At 37.2% G+C, this 17,328-nt stretch overlaps 2 protein-coding genes across 5 annotated transcripts in view; one reads left to right on the top strand and one right to left on the bottom strand.

Moving 5' to 3' along the window:
• The window catches only part of MRPL47 (mitochondrial ribosomal protein L47), a 35,041-nt gene extending 33,155 nt beyond the window's left edge, over positions 1-1,886 (bottom strand). Inside the window, exon 1 of one of the 3 annotated variants that reach the window (XM_006944236.4) lies at positions 1,728-1,886. In XM_006944236.4, coding sequence (XP_006944298.1) covers positions 1,728-1,825 — 98 coding nt within the window. In that variant the 5' untranslated portion in view covers positions 1,826-1,886. The other 2 variants (XM_045037239.1, XM_045037240.1) reach the window with 2 other exon arrangements.
• A 29-nt stretch (positions 1,887-1,915) lies between these two features.
• Positions 1,916-16,315, top strand: NDUFB5 (NADH:ubiquinone oxidoreductase subunit B5). 2 transcript variants are annotated; one of them, XM_004001169.5, is made up of 6 exons: positions 1,931-2,146; positions 8,554-8,642; positions 9,698-9,764; positions 11,100-11,161; positions 12,375-12,481; positions 16,060-16,315. In XM_004001169.5, exons 1-6 carry the CDS (start codon positions 2,023-2,025, stop codon positions 16,178-16,180), a joined length of 570 nt encoding a protein of 189 aa, XP_004001218.2. In that variant the 5' UTR covers positions 1,931-2,022; the 3' UTR covers positions 16,181-16,315. The 2 variants fall into 2 exon arrangements, with proteins under 2 accessions (XP_044893176.1, XP_004001218.2); XM_045037241.1 differs by lacking the exon at positions 12,375-12,481 and having other exon boundaries at positions 1,916-2,146.
• The last annotated feature ends 1,013 nt before the right edge of the window (positions 16,316-17,328 follow it).

Below are 17,328 nucleotides of genomic sequence, written 5' to 3'. Positions count from 1 at the left end.
GTGATCATTGTAGTATTGTAGTTATAAAGACAGTGTTCTTGTTCTTAGGAGACATATACTGAAGTGTCACAATGCCTCAAATAGCTCAGAAAAAAATATACATAAGCATGGATATAAAGAGACATAAAAATGTGACAAAATGCTAAGGTTTGCTTAATATAGATGAAGAGTGGTTATTCTTTGTAGTACTCTTACAATTTTTCTGTTGGTTTGAAATTTTTAAATATAAAAAATTGGGGAAACTGGGTAGAGCACCAAGATGCATACATGTAAATATGATTCTGGCTTTATTTTAAAATTACATGTATGTGGGGGCACCTGGGTGGTTCAGTCAGTTAAGTGTCTGACTCTTGATTTCAGCTCAGGTCATGATCTCATGGTTTGTGAGTTCAACCCTGAGTCAAGCTCTGCTCTGACAGCTCAGAGCCTGCTTGGGATTCTCCCTCTTCTCTGTCTCCCACTGCTCCTCCCGCCCGCACACCTGCTCTGTCTCTCTCTCTCAGAAATAAATAAACTTAGAAGAATTACATGTATATGTATATATAAAAAGGAATGTAAGGAAATCTTTGAGTGGCAAAAATTATAGTTGATTATTGTTTTCTTCAAAACACTTGCCTTATTTTCCATTTGCCTTATTGTCTGCAAATGAAGCAATATTCATTTTGATAATAAAAATCTAAAATGTACTTATTTACAATTTTTTTTTAACATTTAGTTCTGAGACAGAGCATGAGCAGGTGAGGAGCAGAAACAGAGAGAGACACAGAATCTGAAACAGGCTCCAGGTTCTGAGCTGCCAGCACAGAGCCCGACTCAGGGCTTGAACTCACTGACTGTGAGATCATGACCTGAGCTGAAGTCAGATGCTTAACCCACTGAGCCACCCAGGTGCCCCTCTAAAATTTATTTTTAAGAAAAAATGACAGTGAATTACAGACAATTGATCCAAGTTTGTCACCTTTATCAAGTTACAACCTGTGAATCTCTGCAAAATGAAAAAAATATTGCTTATCTCTAAAGTAAGTGCAAGTAATATATAGCACATAATAGATGCTCAACAATTGTCTGTGCTGGATTCAAGGACACATACATTACTTCCTTTAAAAAAAAATCCGACATACCCAATGATTTATAAAATCCAACTCATTAGAGACAAAATCCAATAAAAGGGAGGAAACCATATACCATAAACTTGTCAGTTTGTCCAGAAGACAGGTTGTCTTTCCAGAAATAATAAACACCGTATGTAGGATGTTCCTTTCTCACACCAGCAGAGCTACTTTCCGTTCTTTTGACTACTTTCACTTATTCACTCCACATTTACTGAAAAATCTTTCTGATATATTCTGGAGATACAAAAGCGCCTTGGTTTTTATCCATCCAAACTTGACATAATCTTCAGTTCCATAACCAAATCCTCTTCAGTGCAGTTTTTCCCAACTCACCCATCCAAAGAGGATGCTTCTGTACCTCTAGGTTTAATTCAACAAATACTGGTTACCTACAGACCCCATGGACTGTCTGGTCCGCACTAGGTGACAAGAAAAAGTTTGAGAAAAGACCGGAAATGTCGGAGGTGGACGACTTCTTTAAGGGCATTCCCTTCTCACGCAGGTGAGTTCGGGTTTGGTTATGCGCGCGGCCTCTCAGCTGTTTTCCAGCATCTCGGCAACCAAACAAGATCCAAAGTCGGAGAGGAGAACAAACCTACTCCTCACATCACTTACCCTGTGCTAGGTGGGGCCTGAAGACTTATTAGCGACTTAGAAGCTTTCAGCCCGGTTAAGACTTTTCTGCAAACACTGCCCAAACTGGCCGCAGCCATGTCTCCACAGAAAGTAAGGACACCGCGGTTTCTCCACAATGATGTCACTTCCTGTGTCTCAGGCCGACCGGATGGAGAAAACAGAAATAGGCTTTGCCCTCACTCAAGATGGCCACTTTCCGCCTTCGCTCTCGTTGGTAAATTGGCTCTTTCGGCTCCTGTTACTCGCCCCAGCTTTTCAATTGCCCGTAGTAGCCATGGCGGCCATGAGTCTATTGCAGCGGGCCTCGGTCACTGCAGTGGCCGCTCTCTCCGGCCGCCGGCTTGGCGCTCGACTTGGATTCGGGGGCTTCCTCACCCGTGGCTTTCCGAAGACTGTCGGTGGGTGCTAGCTTTGGGAAAAGCGCGCTCAGGGGATGTGGGATGAGAGATGAAGAGCTCCTCCGGAGTGACCTTGGTGGGATCTGGAAGGAGCTGGGAGAAATTGCGGGCTTGGGGCTTGAGAGGAGAGATGGAGCGTGGGCTTTGTGAGGAGGCCGAGGGTTTTCCTGAGGTAATCAGACCGATCGTGTTTAAATCATTAATTAGCATTTGTCAAACACTTTACCACTCAGCCATCCCAGTTGGTGCTAATTTGCGGATGAAGTTGAGGTTAAAAAGGCACAGACCAGAGACCTAGGTGTCTCAGGCACCGGATTCTCTCTGTACATTCCACCCTAGGTTCTAGTCCCACAGGGTTGTAAGTCATGTTGCCCAGGAGCTCACTGATGTTAGTAGGCAGGTGGAGAGGCTCAGTGTTAACTCCTTCAGTAGGCACAGTGCCCTACACCATACTTTTAGGGGTCCCTGCAAATGTTTTCTCTTTCTTTTAAAACCAGGAGGAAGAAAAAAAAAAAAACAAACCTGTAATGTTAATGAATGTGTGGTAAGGAATCCAGCCTGGATTGTATTCGTTTTATATCAACGGAGTCATAAAATAGTAATTTTTAATATCTTCTTACAATGGAAGGGGCCCATGAAGGAAAAATCCCTAGGTCCAGGAAAGTCATAATGCAGTCATGCCAGGGTTATTTGAAGTTTCTTGGAGACTGTATTGACTTCTAGGAGAGTGAATAACTACAATAGCAAAGTCTCAGATGCATTGTATTCAATCTAATTCTTTCAAAGACTCTGCGAAGTAAGTACAATGTTACTATCCCCATTTTACTAATGTAGGGACTGTGACTCCGTTATTACAAAAATAATGCACTAGAGCACCAAATGTAATATTTATTGAACACCTATATGCCATGTACCATCCTAAGATCTTAAAGATATTAATTCATTTAATCCTCTTGATCAAAAATATACTATAAGCTGTCTGCCCTGTGCAATACAGGAAGGTAGAGAGGAAGTGTACTCGAAAGCCAAAAAGATCTCCAACCTCAAAATATCTTTCTCTACCCCTTTTTTCTTCTCCCAATTTAATTTGAATTATGTCACTTCACATACAGACTTGTCACAAAAATGATGGAAACAACTAGTGGAATTCAAGGATTTCCAGCAGGAATTTGAACCTGTTAAAAAAAAAAACAACAACTACATGTGCTAACATTTCTTGATAAAATCCCTTTGTACGCCATTTCTGATTACAAATATCCTCCTCTTCGAATACTCCCTGGAGATAGTATTTATTCATGTCTTGCTGGAGATAAACTCAGGTGAAAACCTCACTCCCAGATCCCTTTTATATGTTATTCCCCCTTTCTTGGAGTTCTGGAAGGATCAATACCAATAGTCTATACCCTTTCCACTGGGACCAGGGAAGGATCTGATAGCTATATTAGAGTCTGTGTTTCAGCCTGATACCTGCTTTCAAAGGTATTTTGCAGGTGGTTTCATTTGTCACTGTGGAATGAAAGGTTTTAATCCGTTATGTTATTGCTTATGTCTGCCCTTATGAGACTGTAAGACCCAGGAACAGAAAACCTTGTTTTGTTTTCTCTGGAGCTAGACTGCCTACATTCAAATCCTGGCTCCAGAGTTAGTAGCTATGTGACCTTGGGTCATCATATCTTGGAAGCTAAATGGAAAGTACTTAATTGCTTGGAACCTGTGTTTCTTTATCTTTAAAAAAGAAGATGTTTATTACAAGTGTGCTTATATTCTGTTGACAGGGAAATAAATCTAATCTCTTTACTATTGACAAGTATTTATAACCCTGAAAAATATTTCTGCATAAGTTAGCATCTTTCTAGAATGTCATTTTGAAAGGTGCTTGTCTCTTACCATAAGAACTGTTAGAAAAAAAAAAAAAAAGAGGATGATAATTTTAACCTGCCTCATAAGGTAGTTGTGAAGAGTGAGTGGGAAAATCGACAGCACCTAGATTTAGAAGCATTGGTTTACTAACAGGCCCTGTGGCCACCCCTTTCTTATACATGTAGTATTTACATGTTATCTTCATTCACCGTCCTTGAAAACTTTTCTCAGGAAATAAGCAGATACAAGTGTTCTATTTAAATTATTTATTAAGTGTCTAATATCAAGGAATTATAGAAATGAGTTTAAGTTCTTCCCTCAGCTGCAGTAGCTTTAATATGAAGACTGATGTGTGCACATTATGGTTTAAAAAACCTGAGAAGAAATATTTAAATGATTACATAAACAAAGTGATATGGAGTTAATGCAGATGTAGAAGATGGGGCATTTTAAGTGGATTCTGGATAGTTTTAACACGTGCAATTGGCAGAAGACTAGAGGATGTATTTTCTGATATATCTGAATATGGGGGGTCTTGAGATAGGTAGATGTTGAAAGAAAAGGCTTAAGAAAGGGAACTTGGGACCAAGTTGGGGGAGTGGAGTGGAGGACTGAATACAAAACCAAAGTATCTTAACTGTTTTGTAAGCTGCAGAGAGTGTTTTAGCAGGAGACCAAATCAGTAGTGTGTTTTGGGAAGATGCTTCTGAATTTGGATGGCTTATAAGGGGGTGTTGGTTACTTAAGCCAGTGAGGTAAAGAGGGCAGGAAAGAAAAGTGGAATCTCAGAATCAAGAGGCCTTGACAATTGATGAATGAGGGGTAGGTGCAAGGAAGATGAATGAGTTTTTTAGCCTGGGTAACTGAGTTGGTGGAGTCATTAACTGGGAATAGTCTGAGAATGAAGGAAAGAAAATGGCTAGTTTTTGATTGTTGTCTTAGAGACACAAAACCTACGTTATCTTATTTGATCTTCACACATATCACAGTTGTCAAAAACCATGTAAGCAGTATTCACCCTAATATTTTTAGATTGTAAGCAGGTGGCCTGACTACATCAACAACAAATCATGAAGGCTCAGAATGTTTGAGAAGAGTTTAGTGCTATGAAATATACTTTAGAACAGTTAACAATAATAATAATAACAGTAATAAAATAATAATAGTTATTTAGCACATTTAATGACATGAATAACTTGTTTAACAGTAAAGGTAATTATATGGAAAGCAAGCAAGCAGTTCACTTTCCTAACTGCATTAATATTGCTAGAATGCAGCCAGACCAAGCATTCTTCCACAGTTTTTTTATGTTACATTTTTTTTATATCTGTTAATGGTGTTATGCATAATCAGTTGTCCCTAAAACCAGGTAGAGTTTAATCCATGTCTTTCTCTCTGGGTAGTGTGTGTGTGTTTGCTTGCCTGCCCAGTTGAAAGGGAAAGTTGGGAGTACACTGTCTCTTCTGAGTAGATTTACTTTCAGAGAGTGAGGAAGGATCCCAACTGACATTTAATTTACTTAAGAAATGTAAATTCCAGCGTATTTATGGAGCATCCACTATGTGGCAGACACTAAAAGGTACTGGGGATACAGTACTGAATAATGCAGTCCTTGACCTCATGGACTTCAACAAAATAATCAGGCTTAGTGTGTATTGCTCTAAAAGAACTAACCAAATGATATCACGGAGGATAAGTAGGAGGCCAGCTTTGGATAGGGTAGTCAGAGAAGACCTCTTCGAGGAGGTTACATTTGAACTTGGTCCTGAAGGATGGAGGTGCGGCGGTAACTGTTCAAAGAGCCTGGGGAAAAGCTTTTCGGCAAAGAGTGCAAAAACTTGAAGTCTAGAAAGAGTTCTTGGAGTTGGAAGGAAATCATTGAGACTGATAAGTTGGAAAGGTATGCCTTTTTGTTCTAAGACAGGCCACGTGTTCTGATTCTTTGAGGAAAAGGACCTCAGATATCCTCTAGGCCAACCCGTAGAATATCCTTTTTACGTCCCACTGTTGACACTTGAATAACTCCAAAAAGGGGACTGGAGAGGCAGTCCAATTTTATTTTGAACCACTAAAATGGTTAGAAACTTCTTCCTTGTATTAAGCTGAAAATTACTCCTGGTTCCTCCTTTCAGGTCAGCACAGAATAGTGTGACCCTTTGTTATGGGATAGCCCTTCACCTATTTAAAGACACTTCTCTGCTTTCTACCCAGACTTCTTTTTTGTAGGCCAAACAATCAGTTGCATTTCTTTAAGCTTCAGTATATCAGTTTCCAGGTTGTTTGCCATACTGGTTGCTTAAGTTGGGGTATGCTCCAGATTGTTCCTCTGAAACATCTAAACATTGTTCCTCTAAAACATCTAAACATTGTTCCTCTAAATCCCAGAGTATACTCTGGGATGGGCACACTTCTGCAGGTGTAATTAGGAGATGGGGGTGGGTGTTCCTCCTGTTTTGACCCTACACTTCTCGTACATAAGATTAGGATTGAATTGTCTTTGACTTTCTTGGTTACCATATCACACCAATGACTCTGCTTAAGTCTGTGAGCAACTTTTGGGAGGTCCAATCAGGACTTTCCACTTCTTATATTTAATCCTTTTAGATTTACCCTTTTATAAATGTGTGTGAGGACTTTTGGGGATCCTATTTCATCATCAGTGTAGTAGCCATCCTTGTAGCAGTAGCTTTGTGTCATCAGGAATGCCATTTTCACCTCATCCAGGCCATTTGTAGAAATCTCAACTTCTCAGAGCTTTGGATGGAGCCTTTTGGCAGGTTGTTGAATTAAGTAATCAGCACCTTTTGGGTATAATCGATCAGTTACCCATTATAAATTCATCTAATTTGCTACTTCTCTCACCTTTTAATGCCCCTTCCTCATACCCCCCATCTCCACCATCCTGTCTATACAGGAACCTTACTTCTGGGCCTGGTTTTTTCTGACATTGCATCCTGTTTCTTTCCTTTGTTGGAAAGAACAGCCTAGCACAGGGCCTACACATAGTAGAATAGAATTAATGAGTGGTTTGTACTATTAACCAGCTCTTTTTTTTTGCATCTAGTCCACAAAGAATTCCAATGTACCTTTCAAATGATTTTCTGAAATATATAATCACTTTGCCACATTCTCTTGTTATTTTAGAAACTTTAGTAGTGTGAATCGTACACAGTAAATGCATGCCAGCTTCGAATTCTCTTGTGAATTAACTTTCTAAATTCATTGCAAGCTACTATAGGTGATACCAAAATTAAGAATATAGTTCCTACCTTCAAGACATTTATATTTCAGTGGAAGCGGTGAAAGCAAGTATGCATATCACTAGAATATACAACAGTTCAGAAGTAGGAGACATCTCATGTGATTGGGAATAATGTTGGTTTTTGGAGGTTAAAATGTCATCTGGGCCTAATAATATCAGGAGAGGGAAAGGCATTCCAGACATTTAAGCTTGAACAAGGGATACAAATCTTTATGACCTCTATTATAACTAAAATTACTTTAATGGGGAATTAGTTTTGTATTCTGCAGTGACTCCCACGGGAAATTTTTTTGAATACACTTTCATACAGCAGAAACCATAATCTCAGTTTCCCAGTAACAGTGAGATCCTTTCCTGCTTTCAGCACAAGGGCTTAGAGTGCCTGCAGTGATCCTTCCAGGCATCCAAGAAAGGGAAATCATGTAGAAATAAGCTTAGGGGTGAAATTTTGCCTCAGTTTATCTCCAGTGAGGCTTGACTGCATACTGTCCAAGGGAGAATTTGAAAAGGAGAATATTCACAACCCGAAATGGCTTACAAGGGTGCCTGGGTGACTCAGTCAGTTCAGTGTCCGACTCTTGATTTCAGCTCAGGTCATGATCCCAGGGTTGTGGGTTCGAGCTGCATTGGGCTCTGCACTGAGCATGGAGCCTGCTTAGGATTCTCTCTCTCTTTTTCTCCCTCTCTCTCTTTCTCTCTTTTCCTCTGCTCATGCTCTCTCTCTCTCTCTCTCTCTCTCTCAAATAAAATTGAAGAAAAGAAAGAAAGAAATGGCTTACAGACTGATTTTATCAAGGTATGTTAGAGTATTTACTTTTAACAAGTTCAAGTTCCTGCTGGAGATATGTGGAATAAATATCTTTGCATCTATTTTGCTGCAAGTCCCTGATGTAGATTTCCTCATCATATGAAGTGACACAATTTAAGTTTATTTATTTTATAGCATTAGCAGATATTTATTGCAGAGATAAACAAAGATAATTAGCCCACCAAGAGTACCTAACCTCCCTGCCTGCTCTGGAAACAAATTTAGACAATTATTTAGATATCTCTTTAAAGCTGAATAGAAATGAAGAGAGCTCGAGTTTACAATAGTACATTAGTGTTTGTTGAAAGATACCCTATCTGCCCTGCCTTTAGTACTCAAATAAGTATGTATTTTTTGTCTTAATTCATATTAAACATTTATGAACATACATTTGCTTATAACCTGATTTTATGTCAGAATAGAACAGTATACGTTTATGAGCCTTGTATATGTAACAGGGTAATTTAATATCGCCAGCTCCTGTGCGACACAGTGGAGATCATGGGAAAAGACTGTTTATCATCAAACCTTCTGGATTCTATGACAGGCGTTTTTTGAGTTTAATGGTGAGTCAAAAATTTTGCTAAACTAAACTCTTTATATACAAATAGGATTTTTTTTGGGGGGGGGGCCTATTTAGAAAATAAGCATCTTTCATTTCGTAAAAGGTGTTGTTTCGTAAATTCACATTTCTTTTTTAAAAGATAATTGAGATTTTGTACTGTAATGTCTGATTTGTTACTGAATTTCTTTTTAAATTAGTGAGCTTTTCGTTCTTCATAAAAAAGGATTCGTATGTATTAGAGGTAAAAAATGAGCCATTCCTTTATTCTCAAGATTGTGGGGTTTTGAAATGTAATCTGTGTTCACTGTGCATGCATGCGTGCATGCACACACCCACACACATACACTAAAGTCTATAAGTTATTAAACTTTGCAAATGGATTCATTTGGGGATAATTATTTATATTATTAAAATATTCTTTAAAATACCAAGGAACTCATTGAAAGACTTCCTTAAAGTAACCACATTATTTTGGACTACAATTTTTTATTTCTATATTGTTCAGGAACATTGATTTCAGAGGATGAAGTGGGGTACCAGCTATATATTTGTATCTCAAGGCTCTTTAAGGAAAAGTAGAGGCCTGGCAGATAGAAGATTGTCTGGGTGCTGCCCTCTAGACCTCTTGCTCGCCCATTGTGCTCAATGCCCCTCTTCACTCTCCTGGTTGAGCTCCCACTTTTCTTGTCATGACCAACTCAAACTCTACAGTGGGTAACAACACCCAGATGTGTTTGCACTTCCCATCTTAATACAAAAATTTCTCAACTTTTATTACATCGCCTTAACCAAAAATGGGAAAATCACTTAAACATATATTGTATTACCCTTTTACAATTAATCCTTACTTTTTCTTTCATTTTTGCTTCCAAATATAGGCATCTAAAAGAGCAAAACAAAATCTCAGAAATAAATACTTTGGTACCACATCTCCAATATGGCAAATTTATTTTATAGGCAATGGAAGGAAATCCAAAATTGAAGACAGTTTAAGAGTGGGGAAAGAAAGTTAGGTAATGGTTATGTTACGTGAAAACTATTTTTTAATCTCAACAGAAATTCTACATTTTGTTGACTGGGATTCCAGTAGCAATTGCCATAACTCTGGTGAATATATTCATTGGTAAGTACCTCTCCAACCAAACTGGTAAATTTTTAAAACCCACGTACATTAATAACAGAAGGAAATTATGAATGTTATAAGAAAATATTATTTAGATAATAAACATGAGATTTTATTTTACAGTAACCAGATCTCAATCTGCAACAGGGTACAATGTTGTTTTTTTAAAGATTTTTTTTCCCTTCAAGAACCTTGAAGGTCACCAACTCTGTAGAGGCCACAAATGGCTTCAGAAAGCCTTGTTTTCCTCCTTCTTGTTATTTCTCCAAACTAGCTTTGACAAGTCTGAATTAAAAAAAAAATAGAGATAGAGGTGGAAGAGAGGCTAAAGGATGGAAGAATTTTTTTATGCATCTTGGAACATGTAAAATTATAATCTAAAAAAGAATGAAACTGTGAATGATAGTGCAAATTAGATTTTCATGGGAAACTCTGCCCAAACTACTTCTAACATCTTGACTCCTAAAATATTTGTCTAGTAGTGGTAGGGAAAACCAGAGGGAATAATGTGTCTTTTATTATATTTTGTTACATTGTATAAAAACAATGTGAAACTCTCCTCTCATGCCTTAGACAATAGACAATGCCTTACAAGTAGAAGACATCTAAAAAATATCTAATGAATGAAATGATTTTAAACCACATTAAAGTTAATCTAAAATACAGGTAACCCTTGAACGACGTGGTGGTATCAACCCCTTGCTCAGTAAGAGATCCACATATAAGTTTTTGACTCCCCCAAAACTTAACTACTGATTGCCTATTGTTGACCAGAAACCTTACTGATAACATAAACAGTTGGTTAACACATACTTTGTGTATTTTTTATATTATACAAAGTATCCTTTGTATAAAGTGATAAAGAATTCTTGTGATAAAGTTAGCTAGAGAAAAGACAGTGTTATTAAAAAAATGATAAGGAAGGGCGCTTGGGTGGCTCAGTTGGTTAAGCGTCCAACTCTTGATTTCAGCTCGAGTTATCATCTCATGGTTTGAGTTCAAGCTTCATATCGGGCTCTGTGCTGAGTTGCAGAGCCTGCTTGGGATTCTCTGTCTCCCTCTCTCTCTGCTCCTCCCCTGCTCCCACACTCTCCTCTCAAATAAATAAACTTTAAAAAAAAAGAGAGAGAAAATACAGTACTGTACTGTAAAAAAATCCACGTGTAAGTGACCCCATGCCATTCAAACCCATGTTGTTCAAGGGTCAACTGTATTTGATATCTTCATTAGTACAGAGCTTTCTTTAAAACCACAAGAGGTTGGTTTCTTAAATAGTGGAAAATTAATATTACAAACTGCTGATACTAATTGGACATCACTATTTTCTCTTATTAGGTGAGGCTGAGTTAGCAGAAATTCCAGAAGGCTATATCCCAGAACACTGGGAATACTTCAAGGTTGGTATAGGCCATTGAAAGTTACTTTCCATTAGGTGTCTTGTCAGTGTACTGATTAATGTCTCAATTTAGCAATTATGATATATTCAATTTCTGGTATGAGGGAGATGACACATTTTGTGCTCACTTTCTACAAGCAACTTCTTTTGGTCATTTGTTTTATTGCTTTACGCTGTATGGTTTTTTAAAGAATGACTCTGCAGTGCGTTCTCATCCTAGCATATTAACCATCAGAACATATCCTAAGTTCAATGCCATAGGAAAGATTTTACCATACTAATGCTTAGCTATTCTTTATCAAGCACCTACTGTGTAGCAGGGTCTGTGGTAGTGTTTTGTAAATATTACCGTGTTCCATGTGAAATGTGCTATTATTATCCCCAATTCAGAGGTGAGGAAACTAAGGCATAAAAGAGGAGAAGTGACCTGTCCAAAAGGTAGGGCCAGTATTTGGACCTACGCAGGCTTGATCTGAGAGCCTGCACTGTCATTTTAGCACACTGTCCCTGCTACTAAAACAGCAGCGTCGGGCTGCTACGAAAGCAGCATCAGGTTCTGCACTGACGGTGTGGGGCCTGCTTGGGAATCTCTAAAGTTAATTCTGTTACGTGTCTTTATAAGTGTTGTGGTGAGATGGCCTTGAGTAGAGTATATTCTGTCATGTTTTATTATCTGACTGAACTATATTTCAGAAAAATATATCATTAATATAGCATTATTATATCTTAAGGCAAGCCATACAAATAGTTTATCTGTGCTGAGAGAAGGAGCTTCAGTTTTTCATCACCAAACCCTGGGTTTAGCTCCTAAATTAGCCACTTAAGGTCCTCAGTGTAGTATAATGGCAAAACGCACAGATTTTGGAGTCAGACAGACCCAGTTTGCATCCAGATCCTGGCACTTAGTAACTGTATAACTTTGCAAAATTTGCTCATCTATAAAATGGGGACAAAAATAATATCCACCTAATGGATTAAAGTAATTAAAAAAATATATAAAGTAGTTAGCATTTAGTTAGTATTATTGATTTACCTGAGATGGGCATTTTTTTAATATTAAATATAATTTATTATCAGATTGGTTTCCATACAACACCCAGTGTTCATCTCAACAGGTGTCCTTCTCAATGCCCAAGAGATGGCCATTTTGAAGAATAGTAAACTGAAAAAGCAAAGTAGTGTTCAGAAAATAATAAACGAATTTTCTCTTGTAGCATCCTATCTCAAGATGGATTGCCCGAACTTTCTTTGATAGTCCCGAAAAGAATTATGAAAAAACAATGGCTATCCTTCGAATTGAAGCTGAAAAGGCTGATTTACGGTAAAAAAGGGGAGGGGGGCAGGAAAGAAATTCCTTCCTTAGTATTGTAAGCCATAAGAAAAAAATTAAACTGTTTCAACACTTTAGGATGCTCCATGTAAAACAATGAAGATAGGGATGGATCTGGCCTGTTTAGAGTGGAGTTTATGAGTTGGAAACTGAGACTATTGGTTGATAATATCTGTCAGAGTAAAAGGAATTCTTTTTAAAATATCTCACTCTTTTGGGGCACCTGGGTGGCTCAGTCAGTTGAGCGTCCGACTTTGGCTCAGGTCTCATGATCTCACAGTTCATGGGTTTGAGCCCCACATTGGGCTCTGTGCTGACAGCTCAGAGCCTGGAGCCTGCTTCGGATTCTGTGTCTCCCTCTCTCTCTGCACCCAGCCCGACCCCCGCCCCCTGCCCCGGGCTCACTCTCTCTCACTCTGTCTCTCAAAAAAAGACACTAAAAAAAAATTTTTTTTTTAATTCTTACTCTTTCAAATGCAGGGAAGCCCTCTCCTCCATCTATGCCCCACCTCCCTCAATTTCCTTTCCTCCTCTACCTAGTCTCATCCTTAAGAGTGGCTATTTAATTATTTCTTGTGTATGTCCCTAGAAGAAAATTTATGCCTTAAAAATATATTTTGTATATCATTTGAAAATATATTAACACAAATAGAATCCTCTTATAGACACCGCTCTGTACCTTGCCTTCATTTCACTTAAATAGATCTTGGTGATCTTTCTATAATAGTACGTACCCTGTTCATTTTAATGGCGGCATTATATATTTTACTGGATGGGTGTACCTTAATTTTTTTAACCAGTCCCTTGTTGGTACTTCGGTTCTTTATAAGACTTTTGATAATATACATAGTGCTGTAGTCAATATCCTTCTACATAGACTTCTGCATATTTATTTAATATATCTGGAGTATAAATTTCCTAGCAGTGGCACTGATAAACCAAATGTTATATGTTTAGATTTTAGATAGATGTTGCCAAACACTTTCCCAAAACATTGTTTATCAGTTGTTTTTTCTGTCACCAATACATGATAATTTCTGCTTTCCATACCATTCCCTGTAAATGGAATTTATCAAGCCTAAACATTTTGCTGATAAGATAGTTGAAACATGTTATTTCATTATTTCAATTTTGTATTTTTTTGTAAGGTTGAGTATTTTTTCACAAATAAATCTACTAGCTGTATTTGCTTTCCCGTAAATGGCCTTTTTTTCTACTAATGTATACATTTAACTAAAATATCTTTTTGTTTGTGTTACAGGTATGTTTTCCTGACTTGTCATTTGTGTTTTGATAGTGTAAAATTTTTTGCAGCCTAAGTGTTTTTATGTTTCAGGTTAATAGAAGTGTAGTAGTGGTAATGTGTTTCTGAACACTTACTATGTATCAGTGTTTTAATTACTTTATATATATTTACTCATTTAATTATTGTCAAGTTTGTCAGTCCTTTTCCTTAGCTTTTGGGATTTTGTGTCATGCATAGGTTTTTGTTAGTAATTAAATAGGGAAATATTTAAGTCCAAATTATTATTTTTTTTTAATGTTCACTCATGTTTCCTTTTGCTACTTTTAAATGTGATCCTGTCTGAGATTTATTTTAGTGTTTGTAGTGAGGTTTACATACAGTCATATGCATCCATTCAGTTCAGTGGGTTTTGACCAAGGAAAATAGCTGTGTAACCATCTCAATCACCTACTGAACCTCTTTCTTGTGCCTTCAGTCATTCCCCATCCCCTACTCTTGGTCCCAGTCTACCACTGATCTGCTTTCTGTTATTCTCTTTTAAACTTAATAGTTTATAAAAATTGCTATGATAGTAAAAAAAAAATATATATATATATATGTATTTAAATGATTAAAAGAACTAGATATGTAATCATACATGTATATAGTTACCATATGGAATTGTTGTTATGTATTTAAGAGCATGGAACCAGCAATATGGCTCATACTTAGTAACATTGGACTTTTTTGAACTTCAGACATACACCTTTGAGTTCCAATTAAAAGTTAGATCCTAGAATTCCTTAGACATATAGAGATTTTAAATAATTTCCAAACGAAGTAAAAACCAAAACAAAAGCGTGACTTCTACCCCCAAAGGAAAGATGCTGTTGTGAGGATGGAACAGGAGTACCTATGTTTTTAAAAAAGTATATGTTTAGGTGAGCGCCTGGGTGGCTCAGTTGGTTAAGCGTCAGATTCTTGATTTTGGCTCAGGTCATGATGTCACGGTTCATGGGTTTGAGCCCCACGTTGGGCTCTGCACTGATAGCATCGGGCCTGCTTGGGATTCTCTCTTCCCCTCCTCTGCTCATGCTGTCTCTCTCAAAAATAAGTAAACATTAAAAAAAAATTTTTTTAAGTATATGTATAGGTATTTGGAAAACTGAAGCATAAAAGAAAGATACAAAATAGAAAGGGACTGTCTCCCATAATTGTTTCTGCCTAAAGATAACTATTATTTTTTGCCCTCCACATTTTTTAATACTCTCCGCATGTGTATGAATACATATTAGTTCTGTTTTTTAGTGAAATGGGAAGATGCTACACATACTCATTTTATACTTTGCATTTTTAATCTAACCCTATATGTATCATCTCTATTTACTATATACAGATTTTCTTCATTCTTTTTAACAGGTGCCTAGTAGTCTATTGTAAGGGTAAAACCAGTCCTTCTTATGAATATTTTAATATTTGCATTTTGGATAATTACATTCTAAAGAGTAGAAAAAAAGGATAATATGGTATATAATCCTTAAAAAAAAAAGAATACACTCTCTTACATACACAATACAAAGGTAGGTAGTCTCTCATAGGTAGGGTTAGCGAGCTGGTTAAGGTTAATAAAGTGCATTATTTAACTGTGATAAATTTCCAGTCAGATGAAAAACTTAATATGTAGTCTATAAAAATGGAAAGGAAAGGTTTCGTGGAAAGGGCCTATTTCAAAAATATGTGGTCTCAAGAGGGTTTTCTAGAAGGCAAGAAGATAGGAGATGCATTACCACTATTCAAGTGAAAGTGATCCATTCAGATAAAGAGCTGGGACAAGAGGAAAGAATAGATTACCAATTCAAGTGATGTTTTAGTGATTAAAAACAGTATCTGTGGGCTAACTACATAAGCAAGATAATGAAAGTCAAAAATAAGCCCCAAATTTTTCTTATAGGTGCATATCAGATAAATGTATACACATGGATCTGTGGAGGTATATTAATACTTTACATACATACATACATACATAAATTTATTTATTTATTTACAGAGAAAGAGAGTATGTGTGAGCATGGGAGGAGCAGAGGGAGAGAGAATTTGAAGAAGAATTTGAAGAATAGTCAGTTCAGAGCCTGATATGAGACTCGCTCCCCTGACCCTGGGATCATGACCTGAGCTGAAATCAAGAGTCAGATGCCCAAACGACTGAGTCACCCTGGTGTCCCTTACATAAAGTACTTTAGATAATACTTTACACAAAATCAAAAGACTCTCTTTATGGAGATAATTCATTAATTTTGCAGTTGGAAATGATGGAATCACAGTATTGCTGTTCTGTTTGTTACAGATTAAAGGAGCTAGAAGTCCGAAAGTTAATGCGTGCAAGAGGCGATGGTCCCTGGTATCAGTATCCAACCATTGACAAGGCGCTGATTGATCATTCTCCAAAAGCAACTCCTGACAACTAATCCTTTGTTTCTCTAAATACAAAATATATTCTCTTTAGGGGAAAATTAATTAATATATTCTGTATTTTTTGTTCACGTGATGAATAAAAGATCTTCCATTGCTTTTTTTCTCAGCATTGGTTGAGATTAAAATTTTGTGTGGGATTTTAATTTTTTTCAGTTTTATTGAGGCATAATTGACAAAATTGCAATACATTATGATGATTTGGTATACACTGTGAAAGGCAGATTAAGACTTGATTTGTGGGTTTTGCTTCCTCTAAGGTTTATCATATAATAAAAAAAAACTTGGACAAATAGAAATTTATGAACTACTAATGGTGTAACTTTAAAAGTCTAATGTTTTAATTGTCTGATAATTAGAAATTAGAGAAGTCTAATTATGTTAAATATCAGGAAATCTAGTAGTTTGCATACATATCTGTATTGTAGATATCTAGATTATTCAGAGGCAATTCAGAATTTTAAAGTACGTATATTGAACTAACAATATAACATAATGACACCTTTTTTTTTTTTCAGTATATGAAGTTTATTGTCAAATTGGTTTCCATACAACACCCAGTGCTCATCCCAAAAGGGGCCCTCCTCAATACCCATCACCCACCCTCCCCTCCCTCCCACCCCCCATCAACCCTCAGTTTGTTCTCAGTTTTTAACAGTCTCTTATGCTTTGGCTCTCTCCCACTCTAACCTCTTTTTTTTTTTTTTTTCCTTCCCCTCCCCCATGGGTTTCTGTTAAGTTTCTCAGGATCCACATAAGAGTGAAACCATATGGTATCTGCCTTTCTCTGTATGGCTTATTTCTCTTAGCATAACACTCTCCAGTTCCATCCATGTTGCTACAAAGGGCCAAATTTCATTCTTTCTCATTGCCAAGTAGTACTCCATTGTGTATATAAACCACAATTTCTTTATCCATTCATCAGTTGATGGACATTTAGGCTCTTTCCATAATTTGGCTATTGTTGAGAGTGCTGCTATAAACATTGGGGTACAAGTGCCCCTATGCATCAGTACTCCTGTATCCCTTGGGTAAATTCCTAGCAGTGCTATTGCTGGGTCATAGGGTAGGTCTATTTTTAATTTTCTGAGGAACCTCCACACTGTTTTCCAGAGTGGCTGCACCAGTTTGCATTCCCACCAAC

This window comes from Felis catus, chromosome C2, assembly GCF_018350175.1.
Source record: "Felis catus isolate Fca126 chromosome C2, F.catus_Fca126_mat1.0, whole genome shotgun sequence".
Taxonomy (NCBI): Eukaryota; Metazoa; Chordata; class Mammalia; order Carnivora; family Felidae; genus Felis; species Felis catus.
The sequence above is the reverse complement of the archived record's forward strand: the minus strand, read 5'-3'. Positions and strand labels throughout refer to the sequence as shown.